Source organism: Buteo buteo, chromosome 13 (genome assembly GCF_964188355.1).
Source record: "Buteo buteo chromosome 13, bButBut1.hap1.1, whole genome shotgun sequence".
In the NCBI taxonomy this organism is placed as follows: Eukaryota; Metazoa; Chordata; class Aves; order Accipitriformes; family Accipitridae; genus Buteo; species Buteo buteo.
Genome location: NC_134183.1, coordinates 8,945,804 through 8,961,657, shown reverse-complemented (window position 1 = coordinate 8,961,657; position 15,854 = coordinate 8,945,804). Strand labels below are relative to the sequence as shown.

The window sequence follows — 15,854 nt, the reverse complement described above, 5'->3', positions numbered from 1 at the left end:
GGGTCCCACCCACAAGGGAAAAAGTGCTTCTTGCTCCTGGGAGAAGGTCTCTGAGCTCTCCTGCTGCTGAGCAAGAGAGGACAAGTGGCCTTAAGTGTGTTAACAACACTGGACCTGTTCTCTCTCACTCAGCAGAAAGCAGATGAGGAAAGTTTTCAGGAGATTAAAGACACGTTCCTGCTTATTTGAGGCTTGCCAGAAAACCAACACACCTTCAAGTTCTACCTCCCATTAGCAATCATCAGTAATATAAACAGAGAGACCAAATGAGTGTCTGGTGAATAAATTAGCTTCCCCTACTGCAAGTCATTCTCATCACCTTACAAGAAACTCTTTTTTGCACCAGTCAAGCCAAGCCAGCCTGGCAGCAGCGAGCCCTGCTCCCGTTAGCGTTGCGTAATTAACCTTGAGCAAAAAGTGCCCAGGAAAGCCAAATGGCAATTACGCATCTCATTGGAGTTTGGATCCTTCCTAAAGGGCTCACACTAATCCCCACCAGTCGGTCTGGGCTCCTGCAGCTCTAATTGAATTTTTTTCTCCTTGAGCAGCATGTTTAGCATAAATGATAGTTAGCATGGGGAAAGGCAAGCGTTCAACACCCGTGTACAGCTCGGCATCACCCTGAGCACCATGGCTTCCCATATCCTCATCACCCAGACTCAGCCAACCTGCAAGGACTACTTACCACCCCCCCAAGTTTTAATAATTTGTTAGCTGGGTCAATGGGAAACCAGTGCAGATCCTTTCTGACCGATGGGGATCCATCCCCTCTTGGAGACAGGGGCAAGAAAGCCCCCTCAGTGCCCAAAGGGGATTTGCTTTCTTGGAGGGAGACATCTCCCAGCTTCCCTACACATGCAACCACAGCAAGTCAAGAGCTGTTTTTAAAACAAAGCTCTTTCATCTTGATAAAGTCCAGATGCTCATTCAAAGCTGCAGTGGACACAAAAATGCTCAGGGAACTGCCTCCTGCCAAGTCCAGAGCTCCTAATCTGGCCAAAGATTTCACAAAAGCAAAAAAAAAACCCCAACAACCCCCACCTGGCTCAAAACTAAATTTCTCTTCAAAAGCAAAAAATGCATTTAATAACAATCAGCAGAGAACAAACAAAGAAATAATCCACAATTTCTAATTAAACAGAAAGGAACAACACAGTTGAACAAACCCATCTCTTCAACCCACACCCAGAGAAGAGGCCTCCACCCTTCACAAGCAACTTCTGGCACCTTGGTGAAAAGCAAAAGGTCCATTTTACTCACCACAGCTCAGCTGATCCCTCCAACAGCCTCCCTTGCTCATGTAGTGCAGCCAAAGACCATCACCACCCACCTGGCATCCATAGGTGCTGATGGGCCCCTCCACCCACAGGTGCTTCCCATCACCTTCCTCATTGGGACACCGCAGGCATCACCTGCAGGGTGGATGCACCCACCCTGCTCGGGGCAGAGACGGGGTGCTGGCATTGGGTCAAGCGCTTAGGGCAAAGCAAATATGGGGACAGCTCAGCGCATGGTCTGTGACCTGCCAGCTCGTGCCCTGGGACATGGGGACAGAGACAGTCAAGAGGGGCTGGGCAGCGTTGGGTCTGATTCTCACTCTCTGGTTACCCCAAATACTGTCTCTCCTGGTCAGCCCTGTGTTCCAGAGAGGTGCTGTGTAAGGATGTGTCTGTACCACCCTCTGCACGCCAGAACAAGGCAGCAGGGACTGTTTTCCCTTCTGGCTGCCTCCAGAAGAGAGAAGGAATCCCATCCCATCCCACTGTGGTTCTTCACACCCCTCTTGCCTGAGCCCCTCCATCCCTGCAGCACCTCCTCGCTCCCCACCATGCCCAGGGGGACTAGTGCCCCTGCATTAGTCACTCCCCAAAGATCTGTATCCTTCCCAGGCTTTGACACACAGCTGTGGGAGAACCAGACAGGCTCTGAGCCAGGAGATCCGAAATTTTCCGAGAGCTTTTCCTACAACGGGTGGAGAAAATGGAGTAAAAGCCTTTGATAGCACCTTTGCAGCCTCTCAGGGTAACACCACTTAGCGCTGTGCATCCATGCAGCCCCGCACCTGGATGTAGGTGCAAAGGGCACTTGAAGACTGGCCACCCCACTGGACATGGCCCTGGACCACAGAGGAGATGGCATGTCTCCTCCCAGGGGTTGATGCTGGAAGTGTAGCAGATGCTTGATCCCAGAATCCGGGCTAGAGCATGTGTAGAGTACAAAAAGGATGGTTTTCTAGTTATTATGGGGCTGCCAAAATACGGAGGAATGACCATAAATACCCCTAAATGTTTTTCACCCTGAGTACAGGCAGGAGATGTTTTCCCGGTTTGTGGCCAGAGACCCTCACTCAATAAAGCTGGGTAGCAAACCTCCTTACGACAGTCTCCAGAATGATCCTATGGGACAAAGCAGCCCCCAAAGCTGTGCCTCCCATCTCCTTTTGGGTACATCTCTTCAGCAGACCGTGTTGACGGTTGTCCCATTGGAGGCCCCTGATACCACCGCACCATTTACAGCACCATCCTTGATGTTCTTCTCTGAGACTGAGACAGGTTGGTGTTTCTCGTGCCTGGTAATGGCTGTTTCAATGCCCCTGAGACACAACTGCACATCCTCCCGAAAGGAGGGGGTGTACAGTCCGTAAATGACAGGGTCGGTGCATGTGTGCAGCAAGCCAAAGAGAAAGAAGCTGTGGTTGACATACTCTGGCATCTTCTGGATCATGGCTGGCTGGAACCAGTACCACAAGCCCAGGAGGTAGTATGGGGTCCAGCAGATGATGAAGGTGGCAACAATCACTATGGTCATCTTGAGAGTCTTCATACGTGCCTTGGAGATGTGGTCGTTTTGATTTCTTATCAAACCTGCCAGGGAGAGTCAAAAGGATAGCTGGAGATGGGAGAAAACCAGAACATAATCATCCATAACTGTGCTTCTGCCAGAGAGGGGAGACCATCTCATGGTCTGGCCCGTGGTCCACAGGAAGCAGAAGACAGCAAAGAGGGGGGTCAAGAAGTCTGTGTCAAGCACCTCTGTTGAATTACCCTTCAAAGGGCAGATATCCAACAACGCTCCAGGCTGGAGCAGGGTCAGTCATAAAGTCATGGTGGACACTAAAGGTCTGGGACCTGCTTACCTTTGTTGATCTTTAGCTGCTTACTGATCTCCCAAATGATCCGGATGTAGCAAACAATCATGACGCTCAGGGGGGTGATGTAGAGGGTAGTGAAGGTGAACATGTTGTAGACGGTTTCCTCCCAGTGTGCTTGGAAGCTCCCATGAGTAACACACTGGGTGAAGTTCCCTCCCGGGACTGTGTGCAGGTGAAAGAGGAAAAGCTGAAATGGAGAATCAAATAATAACTTAAATAGGCTTTGGAACTGGTCACCACATCCTACAGATGCTCCTGGCTGTGCATGGAGAGCACCTCCTTGCTGCTGTTGTACTGGGAGAAGCGCTCTAGGCACCTAACTCATGGGTATGGCCAGGATGGATGGGATCTGCCATCTGTGAAATCCCAGTTTTTGGCCATACCTCGTGTTATTCTGGTCAGGAAAGGCTTGGGTTTGTCTTGGTCCACTCCAACGAGTTTTGCAGCGGTCCAGTGATGCATTTTTAGGAGAGGATAGCCATGTGCATGCAAATTATAGTGGACACAATTTTTTTCCCAGCCCGTAGCGTAACGCGCTGATGGCATTGCAATGAACGGGTGCTATAAAGAAGGTGCAAAGCAGCACTGAGCACCCAACACAGCGAAAACACTGCTTCGCTCGGCAAAACCAAGCTGGTGGTGGTGGACCCCATGGATTGGGATGGACTTGTGGGGGCTGTCGGCATGGAGAAACCCTGCTGCAAAACCACCCCAGCCTGGGCAAACCATGGGGGGAAGGCACCGAGCCCTACCTGGGGCGAAGCCAGGAGCACGCTGCTGGCCCAGGCGGCGCGGAGCAGGAGCCCATTGCGGCGGCGAGCACGGGAGAAGGGGTGGAGGACGGCCGCGTGCCGGTCCAGGCTGATGACCACCAGCACCAGGGCGGCCGCGTACATGGCGAAGAGCTTGAGGAAGTTGAAGAACTTGCAGGAGAGGTCCCCGCCATACCACTGCACTGTCACATTCCATGCCGCATCCAAGGGCATCACCGCCACCGTCACTAGCAGGTCAGCCAGTGCCAGGCTGAGGATCAGTGGCCGCACGTGGGACTTCCTCCTCTTCCTCAGCAGGCTGCCGAGCACCGCCACATTGCTACCCACCGCCAGCAAGAAGAAGATGGCTGTGACGATCACGCGGACCCTCGCTGCTTGCGTGAACTGGGGCTCGACCCAGTGCTCGGGGCAGCCAGAGGCTGAGACATTGGCATCCCCCTCCGTGGCGGGGTGGTGGGGAGATGCGGGGAGCTGCTCGTCACTCATTCCCTGCTGAAACGCAAGCGGCAAAGTGAACACCCTCTTAGCCGCTGTGTCGTGTGCTGCAGCTTCAATATAAGGAGAAATGGGGAGATGGTGGGATCTGCACCAGAGGCACCAGCAGCAACGTGCCTGTCCCTGCCTGTCCCCTCCACGTCGCTCGTTTTGCCGAGCCGCCGTGCCTCCTGGTTGCGGTGACACTGCCCGGCTGCCCACTTTGGCTAACCCCTGCTGTAGCTATAGTGATTGCTCACACGGACATATATTTTTAGCTCTTCGCAAGTCAGTTGAGCAGCTGGGAAGCGGGACCAGTGGCCAGGACCACAGGACAAGCCGCTGCCTGCCAGCACCTGGCTGGGAATGGGTCGCACAGGAGCTGGCTGAGCCTGTGCTGGGGCAGCCATGCTCGGTTCAAGGACTCATCCCTTCCAAAGGGGCTTTGCAAGCAGGGCTCAGATTTTTAGAAACCTCACGGCACTTTCCATTAGTGTGTTAAACCCTAATGATCCACCTCCATCTCCAGCACCAGATCCGGGGCTGTGGGTGGGAGAACCAGGGGGTTGCCAGGAGGGTAGAAGGGGGATCTCACGCTGTCCGGGGGCTGACAGCAGCTCTTGCGAGAGGATCACGGTGGCATTTAGGAGCCTGGACCTTCCCAGGACCCAGGCAGCACCAGCTCAACACCTCTGTCCCTTTGCCTTTGGGAGGCAAAGCAGGAGGAGGAGGTGAAGGTAGAAACACACCCATGTAGGAGGTGGTTAGGGGTGATGAGCAGCTTGGTGGTCCCCCATGGCTTGATTTAATTGCCCTTTTTGCCTGAGCACAACCAGCTTGGGGACAACTCATGTTTCAAGGGCAAACACTTCCAACTCTTGGGGACACGAGCTGCTAATAGTCCCAGCCACAGGTAGGGTATGTCACTTACCATTTCAAGCACCTTCTGGTTTGCTGATACCAAAATAAAGCATTCCCCACCTTTACACAAATAACACAAGCAGCAGAGATCCAGTCTGTCTCCCCAGCTCTGCAGGATGGAGATGCCGACACCTTGCAGCAAGCCGCCCTCCTCCAGCCCCACCACCCGCACCCCAAGCCCCTGAGAGCGAGCCCCGTTACTGCCTTCACCCTCCTCCCTCCCCAGAGACAAACCCAACAAGCAAGCAGCAAAGAGAAAAAGCAATTTAAAAGTACTGAGCTGCTTGCTGGCTGTCTGGGAGAAACAAGGGGAAACCCATGTCGAGGTCTGGATTTGTCGCGGCTGATGGGAACGTACCTGACATATGCATGCCCGGACACCGACTAAAGATGCTCCTTGTCTTTCCCCACAGGTCTCCCACTGCTGCGGTGCCAAGTCAGGATGCTCCAGCGCGTCTTTGCATCACATTCCTGCAACAAACCCCTTGAAGCAGCAAAATTTCCCCTTGCTGGCGGCTAAGCCGGGAGCTACGCTGTTTTTAGCCCAAGCGTATGCAGGCATCTGGAGATGGCAACGCTGATGCAAACATCCCCTGCACTGGCAAACCGGGAGCGGGACACGCAGAGGTGGACACCCACAGGCAGCCCGGCTCAGGCAGTTGCGGGTGTTTCACCCCTGGGCGGGGGCCGGTACCTCTGCCCTTGTGGGCTTAATGAGCTGCCCGATTTCAGGCTTAATGAGCAAGCAGCAGGGATGATGACAAAGCCACCGTATTGCAAGAAATGGCCAAAATTCAAGATGTTGTGGCCAAATGTGGCCCCATCAAGGATAAGTGCCAACACTCTCTGCATCGGATTTCTATAAATACAGGAAAATGAGTTAATTATCCCTGGAGTTAGTGATGAACGTCCCGTTGCTCAGACAACCAGGAGACTCGCAGCATGCACAGACACACACACACACGCCCCAGCAATGCTCCTGGACCACACATGTCTGTGAGAGCATCATGGATGAACACAGGTACGTGCCTGGACTGGAAATGCTGTAAGGAGGGAATTAATAAGGAGAAACTTAGGTCGTTTTGCCATTTTAATGAATACACAGTTTTTTCTGCACTCTATCAGGTCCCACCTTGTTCTTTTTGTATTTCTTTCAGCATAACGCAGTGAGAGCTCGATGTGCGGTGCGAAACCCTGGGCTGGACAAAGAGCCCACAAGGGCTTAAAAAATACGATGTGCAATGCAAGGGCAGGGAGGGAAACCAAGGACACCCTGCTCCTCTGACCAGTGAAAGTAAAAGAGCTGTGGGGATGACAGAGGGCCAGCCCCAAGCCCTGCCGGGGCCAGCGCCAGCACGCAGGCTCCCAGGGGCATCGCAGGGATTTTAATTACATGCAAGCAAACCTTCACATCCCCCAGTCTATTAAATTAAGAAGTACACAGCTTACAGCAGGACTACAGCTAAGCCGGTCCCAGGCTGGCAGTGGTGGCTCCGCATTGTTCCCCAAGAGGATGAGGTTCACTTTCTGGGATAGGAGGGTTTCCATCATTAAACCTATTCCCACTTATTTTTGGGAGGAAATGCCTGAGCTCCAAGGCAGGGGTTGCACTGTCTTTGAGGCTGCTCTGCTTGCAGGAGTCCTTCTGGGCAGAGCAAAAAGGAGGATTTTTTCCCCCTTTGTGGGTTTAAGAGTCAAATTGTGTGGCAGAGAGACCAGGTCCTGAGACCCAAGAGATGCTGCAGCCGCTGGACCATGTCAGCCCTTGAGGCATCATAGTCCAACAGAGTCCCCTAAACCCTCCGTTGCACTTATTTAACCACTGAAGGAGACCAGGCTGGAAACTCTGCTCAGAGTCACAGAGGGCAATTTATGCATTCAAAGTGCTTTACATCTGAAGGGAAAGAGAAAAGCAGACCCACCCCTGGCACGGCCAGCCCTCCACCCAAAATGAGGTCTCACAAGCTGAGAGTGAAGGGACATTGTCCTGCCAAGACCCAGTTTCAAAGCTGTTTAACAGCCGGCATCAAGGACATCCCTCCGGAGGGGAATGCCAGCCACCCCGGTCCTGCCAGAGCCTGGCTGAAACCCCAAAGCCACGGTGGGCAGAGCGGGAGGGCAGGAGCTCAGCAAGCACGAGCCACCCCTGCCACGCAGAAGGGGACGTCCCCATCACCTCCTTACCTGGTGAGTGCATCGCCTGCCGGTGCCGCAGGAATGAGCCTGGTCCCTGGGCGAAAAAAAAGCACAGAAACCACAAAGAAGTTGGATGGAAGCCCATTTATTATAGCAGCTGCCTCCTTCTTGCATTAGCCTCCTGGTTAAAACCGAGATTAATTCGGCCCCACATGCTCATCCTTATTTTTCCTTTCATTTAGCTCTTTGCACCTGCACTAAAGCAATTAAACAGCAAGTCAGGAATGTATTCCCTGTTTGTCCTCCTTCCCGGCTGGCTGCCTTTTTGTCTAGAAATGTCCTTTCCGTCCCCGACTGTATGATGCAAGAGAGGGACAGGATTTTTCTTGAGAACTGTAAGCCTCACTCATGCCACAACAAAGCCTTTGGTCCCTGCTCAGAGAGGATTTTTTTAGCATGCCATCACGCAGAAATGTCCTGGGCATGCATTAGCAATAAGTCTTCTTTTAAGGGTGGGGTCCCTTACTAAAATGACTATTTTTCTCCAGCATTTGCACAGTAACCCCCTTGTGTTTTCTTTTTTTTTTTTTTTTGCTTGTCTCCTCAAAGGTCAGCTTGGATGTTGTCTGCTCAGCAGCCTTCAGCTGAATCTCTGAACACTGGTTTAACGATCAGAGGGTTTTGGTCCCCAGGATTAGGAAACAGTGCTGGCAGGCAGGGCTTGTTTCCATACAACCCGGCTCGGCTCTTTCCGAAATCCCCTCCTTTTGGGATGTTGCCCCAGTACATCCCTGGAGCTGCAGCCCAGCGCTGGGTCACAGGGAGTCAGAGCATCTCCAGGCTTCCCCAAACAGGACTTTTCTCTTTGAATCCACACAGATCATCCAGGGATGCTGGAGAAACCAGAAACCAGAAAGCCACACCAGGTAGTACAGGCCCAGTGGCAATTTTTGCACGAGCGGATCTTTAACAAAAATGCATGTGCTGTATTTTTCCTTCGGACTTCCTGTATAAATTGGGATCTCATGCAGGGAAAGCGGCACAGGATATAATTTCTATTACCTTAGTGCAAACGTGGGGCAGGGAACCTGTTGCTGTTTATCCTAATAAATCACCGCCGGGGTCTTGGCTTCACAAAAAAGAGAAAAACTTGTCTTTTCACCTCTGAGAGAAACTCCTGCTACTGGGCTTTATGGGGAGGTAATGATTGCTCTTCTTTGAGTAGAGCCATCCCACAGCAGCACTCATCACCTGCGCCCTCACCCCCAGCACCCTCACCCCAAGCAGGTGCTTCTGCTGGGCTGGCTGTCAAAAATTCCCCTTTGCTCAGAAAGCACTCGTGATTTCAGAGTTTTTAGTGTTGATTTTTTTTTTTTCCTCCAATTCTTCTTCTCCTCCTCCAAACCTTGAATTGTCTCAGGAGCAGCTCATCCAAGGAAATTTTTGTCTCATACTGGACTCGAAACAGAAAGTCTAGTCAGGGACATCTGACATGCAGTGTTTTTGTGAGTAAATACCAGCGTCCATGAAGTCATTTCCCGGGGTTAGAAATGACCTCACCTCTGGAACGGCTTCTCTTCTTACCCAAAGTTCACAAGTCAAGTGGTTGTGAAGCTCCCAGTTTTCAACCTTCTCATTAAAAAAAACAGCACTGGGGCTGCATGCAGTGCGGTGCTGCCTCTGACTGTATGCCACGGACCTGTCTGTAGTGGGGCATCACCCGAAATTCCCTGAAACCTTTGCAGCAACAGGCAGAGGACGAAAGCGCAGCAGTCACTGGGGGTAAACCAACATCTCATTCCGCCTGCTCACCCGGCCCTGGCTGCTCTGCCAAGCCTGCCAAGAGGGACGATAATTGCTGTCCCTTGTGGGGATAATCTGGGTCATCCCGTCCCCCTCCTAAAAGTCCTTGTTTAAAGCAGAGGGAAAAGATCGCTCCTGCCCACTGGGCTCAATATCTTGGTACACTGTGTCTTTGGACTGTTTCTTGGTGAAATAACGTGCTGTTTCTGATTTGGCTTCATATATTGAAACCTCGCTGGAGACCTTGCTGATAAAAGCCCTTCTCCAGGGGGTACCATGCCATTGGACCGCGGTGCTGAGAAAAACATGCACTCAATGCTCAAACCCGCTGCAATTCCCATCTTTTAATACCCTGGCTGGTGCTCCTGGCGTTACTGAGCCCAGCACATCATGCTGGACGTCCAAGTCATGGACCCAGCCAGGATGGTGTAAAGGACAAGGACCCCACTGGCAGGGGAGCCCAAATGTCCCAAGCATCATTCCCAGAGGTTTCCCAAACTTACATCTTCCCACACGGACCAGCAGCTCTCGTGGTCTTTCCTCCGTCTTTCACCAGAAGATCTTAACCACAGCAAAATCCCTGTTCCCCATCTCTAAACTAGACAAGAGATAAGGGTGAATTTATCACCCTAGACCAGACCCTGAGGTCAAGCTCCGGAAAATGTGGTGGTCTTTGGTGCCGAGCCTGGTCTGCTCACCACCAAACGATAAAACCTGGATGCATGCATCGCTGCTCCACCCACAGTTCATCTTTCCCACAGCAGCTTTGCTTCCTTGCCCTGGAAACCCCAGCCAGGGGGATTTATTTGGGAAGTCTCACCCAGGACCCCGGTCCCATGATGCTCCTGTCCCCAGTAAACCGGGAAAATCACCCACGGGGTCGATGGAGGGGCTGTGGGTCCCCTTCGGCTCTGGCACGCACTGACCCAGCCAGGCTTTCACCGCCCTAACTGGGTATTTTTCTTGAGCTGGAAGAAATTATGAAATCCCAATATTTTCATTGTGACTAACCCATGGATGTGAACAATTTTGCCCTTGTTTTTGGATGGGTTTTAGTTGCTCTCCTTGTCTTTGCCTTTCGTGCCCTCTTTGATCCTCTGCTTTTTTTTACTCCCAGTGGGACCTACCCATTGCATTGCTCCAAACATCAAATATCTTCCTCTCTCCATGCTTCCAAAATGGACTGTGTTCCCCAAGGTCATATTTCAGTGCTCCCTTTGGATGCTCCTTCCCAAACATGGGCCAGATTCAAGGGCTAGTTTCCTCCATTTCACTGGGGGAGAGGTGAGATGTGGGGAAAGCTGAAAGCCTCATGGGACCCTTGGTAGTGTTACCTAGGGCTTGCAGGAGCGAGAAGCAGAGAAAACCCTCCCCTCTCACCTCTTTCCCCTGCACTTCGTATCTCCAAGCAGGTTTTGAGGCTTAAAAACACCCTTGGATGAGCTTTATGCAGGACATGACTGCTTTTAGGAAAGGATCAGTGGCTCGCTGGGGAGAGATGCCATTAATGCTGAATTAAATGAGCTGGAGGAATATAATTTCTGCTCCACCACCCTGTTTTTACCCTCCTGCAGGAAGCCTGCTCCTGACTGAGCCCTGGGACTGCAGGACCCTGGTGTCCCTTGGGATAAGCATTGGTGCTGACATCTCCCCCTGTCCAGATTTGGCCTCCTGGGGAGATGTTTCTGGAAGGCAGCATTTGATCCAATGCCGGGAGCATTGCACAGAGTTTCTCTCGGGAAGGGCTTATCTCCCATGCTGCCTTCCCAACCTGCTGCCAGTGGTGGTTTTCATCTCAGCCGGTCCAAGGTGCTCACACTGGGAGGCTGCCAGCCCTTCCCTCCAGCAGCACTTGGCCCCCACTGAACAACTCTGCCTGTGCTGCCAGCAAATGCACATTTACCCTCCGGTGAAAACTGATACGGCCACGACCATCTCAGGGGGAATCCCAGCAGTGCTGGAATTAGCTCGGCAGAGACTGGTTTTTCCAAGCATGCCCTCGGCATGATGCATGAAGTTGTGAGATATATCATGGCTCTGGTCGCCCCCATGACCACAGGCGCTCTGGGGAGGGGAGGTGTTTCCACATCCTCTTTTGCCAGCACGGAAGCTGGCAAACTCTTTCAGAGCCAAAACTGGAAGGCAGATCGGCCCCAATTACCCCAGCTCCACATTGCTTAGTGCAATAATTCACCTGAAATAAATTCACGCATGGTTCAACAAGGAGTCCCTGCCATCTGCCCGGATCCATCCCTTGCATGTTTTCTGTCCATCCCAAGTAGAGGCTCATCCACACACTGCGAAGCCCTTTTTAACCCGATGCTCCACTTTCATTGCCATCACCATTGCCTCTGGTCCAGCTTACGCAGGCTATACCTCTCCCAAGTGCTGCCGATGCAATCCCTGCAGAGCAGGAGGGAGACAAACCATGGTGTGCTGGAAGACCCAAGCCTTCCCCTGCACACTTACAAGTCATGCAAGATTTTGCTGGTTTCTAGGAAAAACTGGCTGGTGCTTTGCTGGTGTGAATCAGCTGCAAACCTGCCCACCTCAACCTGGTTTATAGCAAGAAAATCGAGGAGGAAAAGGCACAATGAGACCAGGGACTGCCATCCCACAGGTGGGAGGCTGCCCTGCCTGCCAGCATGGAAGCACAGCCCGGAGTGCATCCGAGCCCAAAGCTAATGCTCGTAAATAAGAACAATACATTAAGGATTTCTTCAGGAGCAATTAATTGCCCAAAGCAACATGTACTTCGACACAGGATGGTCTTTGTCCACCAAACCCTGTCCAGAGCTAAAGCAAACAGCCAGTGGGCTGTGGGTTGGAGCTCTGCTCCTGCTCTTCCTCCAGGGTTTAAATGTCCCCATTGATGCACTGCCCTGGCTCGGACCTGGCTGCGTTCCCATCGCACCCATTTGTGTCCTGCGATGGCATTTCCATCACCAGTCCAACATCATGCAATAACTCAGGCCCTGCTGCTAGCCCGCACCTGCCGGCAGGATGTTCCCAGCAAATATTGGTGTCGTACCGGCACATGGCACCGTGATGCTGCCCTGCAAGTGTCCTCGAGGAGTAAATGCTCCAGGCAGAGTGCAGGGAGAGGCTAGGATGAGCATTACTCATGGAGGGCTCAAAAATAATGGCCTTCTCCATCTCACAGAGAGTTTCTAAATGAGCCAGAATACTTATCTTAATTTCCCCAGCTCAGCAATGTAATTAAAAGGGGATTGATTCGCTTTTGAGACACTTCTGGCACTCTCATAGCATCTCCCATTTGTGCTCTTCTGAGCTGTGACGTGGTAGGAGAGATGGCAGGGACGGACACAGCATCCAGCAGGGGAATCCCAGGGCTTGACAGTCCAGGATACCCCAGTGACCAGCGAACCCCTCTCCAGGTGACGCGAGGCTGTATGTGTGCAGCAGGGATGCAGGTAACAGTCCCTGGGCACTCAGATAACAGCCATACCCTGCAAAAACACTAGGAAAAGCCCTTTTCCTTGACAGATGTGATCACAGAGCAGGAGGCACCCTCACTTTTATGTGCCGGGGGCGTCAGTCAGGTTGCGCTGGTGCCAGCAGACATTTGGAGGTTCATCCCGTGGCCGGCCCCAAGAGCAGCACTGCCACAGCCACTTGCTTTCCCCCAGCTCCCGGCTCTTTCACTGCTCCAGAAAAAGCCTTCCTGACCTCCAGAGCTAAAATCAGTCTTTCCCTGGCTCCTGGCTTTCATGGCATCTCCCCTCTGCGGTGCATTTTGCATCTGTTTCATAAACGATGTACGTGGAGCCGAGCACCACTCAACCATGGTGGAGGCTTTAGCTCCTAAGTAAATGCTGCCAGGGAGGAAAGGCCCACTCACTCCTTTTCTCCCAGCCACAGCCTGTAAATCCTCATCCACACAATAAAAACAAACTCCAGTAGTTCATTTTTTGGGCTCTTTTCCAAAGCTTTTAGGCAGCTGGAGTATGATTTTGTGCTGATGAAGCGGTAGAGGAGGGCTTAAGTGAAACAATATTGTGGTGGCTGCGAGGTTTGCTGGTGGTTCAGAGCTCAGAGTGAACTCCGGGGACCCACCACATCTCCAAGTTCTCCTACAAACCATGGAAATTGCCAGTCCGGCTCCTGGGATAGCAAAACAGGATTTAAAAAACAACATTAGCCACCCCTGGAGCATGGCTGGAGAAGCGCTGGGAGCCAAGTGCTTAATGAAATCCCAGCTCCCAGCTCGCCCTCCTAAACCACGCAAACTTCCCCAAAGTGTTTGGGATGGAACAAAGTCATCAATCAGTTATTTTAATTCCCATCTCCGTAAACAGGAGCGAGAGCAGAAACACGCAGCAGGGGAAAATAACCGTCAGCTCTCTTCAGTGGAGTGAAGAGGGTGCGAGGAGGGAGGATGGGGGCAGCCGGCGGGGAGCTAAGCACAGCATCAGCCCCAAAGGGCACTTCGTGGACCCCATAGGGTATTTCATAAACCCTATAGGATATTTCATGGAACCCACAGAGCATTTAAAGATCCCACAGCCTGTAAATCCCATGCACAGCCCTGGGAGCAGCCCCACCGTCCCTGCCGCTCTCCCAGTGCAGTCCAGTTGGCTTTTGGTGATGGTCACTCTGCCGATGCCATGTCGGAAAGGGTGGGAGGCACAAATAGCTGGTATGAGCATCACTGGCTGGTTTTCCTCTGGATTTATTAGAGGGACACAAGAAGAGTGATGGAGACAACTATGAAGGAGCATGGAGGGGAGTTGCTGTTGCACTATCCGCTGTCATATTCCTCTTACACTGCCCCAGCCTTGGCACTGGTGGGGGGGAGCATTAAGCATGGCAGTGTTCACATAAATACATTATGGCTTTGTAATTACATATTGGTGATGAAAGAATGGAAAAATCCCATGACAGGCAGGCCGGCCCCCCGCGGTTAATCTGGGAGGGGAATGTGTCCGTGGGGCTGCGGCTCTGCTGCACCAATTCTTTCATTGGGAAACACCAGCCCTGGACAGCTGAACCCACAGCCAGAAAGATAAGAGCAGTTTGGTGTAGGATGCATCCTTCCCTGCTGGCCACGGGTCCTACAGCCCTGCAGGGTGACCGCCCTGGGCATGGGGCAGCACCCCGCTTGTCCCCTCCACCCCACAGGTCAGGGCATCATCCATCTCAGGTGGATGGAAAGCAGCTGACCATCTCCCAGAGCCACGGTGCAGCCGGTGGTGCTTAGTGCTGGAAATATCTGGGGCTCTGCTCGTGCTGCTCCATCCAGTGTCAGCCACATGCTGGAGCTGCAGCGAGGGATGGCCAAGCCAAGAGAGATTGCACAACCGGACTTTTCTAGAGACTTGGTTTTTGCATGAACTTATGTGTCCCAGACCCACTCCTGAAGCTGCATACGTGGCTCCTGAGCTTGTCTTGCAGGAACCATGCTGGAGAGGATGCACCCATGCTAAGGAGACACCTGTGCTAAAGAGGCTGCAAAATCCCATGCAGAAACACCTGCAGCTGCGCTGGGCTAGAGCTATAACTTGGTTTCCATAACATAAAGAATAACATTTTTTTCCTTTTGCAGAACAGCACGTTTCCTTATCCCACAGTGTGACCCATGGAAATCGATGCCAGCATGTGCCAAGCAGCCAGTGGGACTGGAGCTGCCTGCCAAGGCATCAGTGCTGTGCTAGAGATGGGCCGGCCACAGCAGGAGGTAGGTGCCATCCGGGGAAGATTAATTCCTTGCTCTCAGTCTCGGCACCTTTCCCACATCTAGTCCTCATCACGGAGGGGAAATGCAGCTGAGCTCTGTGTTTATCTCGCAGGTCTGGGGCCTCCAGCTCACCAGGCACTCCTTGCCCACCGGACAAACATTCTGCCACTTTTTGGCACATCCCAGGTGTTTTTTGCTTTTCCCTCGTAAACATAAACGGGAGCTGGTGCAGGCCACCACCAATTATTTTTTATGTGACATCTTGATCTATGTTCCTCTTGCACCGCTCCCTCTGGCAGCAGGGCCGGCAAGGATTACTAAGAGGCAGCCCAGGACACCGCTGGCACATCCCGCACGCTGCTGGCTGCCCTGACGCCTGTCCCCAGCCTTCAGAGATGCCTCCCACTATGTAAAGCACACGCTTTCGCACCAGACTCCCGCAGCAAACTAGCAGCACAGCCCCACAGTGCCCGGGACTGCATGCGCGGGTGGTACTCGCTCGCACATGGCCGCACGCATTGTGCAACACCGAGGAGCCCTGAGCCAGGACCGGCTGCTGTGGGCTACATGGGAGAAACGTGGCTGCAGAGGGAGGAAAGACCTGGGGGGGTTGAAGCTGGCCGGGGGCAGGTGGGGAGCTCTCGTTAGAGGTCGTTGCTAGATTCCCCCCGTGGCTCGAGTGAGACACAGTCACATTTATTTGCAAGGATGGTTCTGCCTCTGCAGCTCTGTGCTACCCCAGGTGTCCAAACCAACCCACCTGGCTTTGTCCCACATCCTCGCATCCCCACAGCATCCTCGTTTGACCCCTACCAGAGCCAGCACAGGGGCAGAGGCGAGTGGGCAGCGTGGGCAGTGCACGCAGCACAGGGGACAGTGCCCAGCCGAGCCCTGCCCC

At 52.8% G+C, this 15,854-nt stretch overlaps 1 protein-coding gene across 1 annotated transcript; it reads right to left on the bottom strand.

Annotated features, from left to right (window-relative positions):
• Positions 1-1,046: 1,046 nt before the first annotated feature.
• On the bottom strand, positions 1,047-4,410 carry LOC142038447 (gonadotropin-releasing hormone II receptor-like). Its single transcript, XM_075043887.1, has 3 exons — positions 3,904-4,410; positions 3,137-3,338; positions 1,047-2,864 (listed from the first exon to the last, which is right to left on the bottom strand). The coding sequence occupies exons 1-3, from the start codon at positions 4,408-4,410 to the stop codon at positions 2,455-2,457; spliced, it is 1,119 nt and encodes a 372-aa protein (XP_074899988.1). The 3' UTR covers positions 1,047-2,454.
• Positions 4,411-15,854: the final 11,444 nt, after the last annotated feature.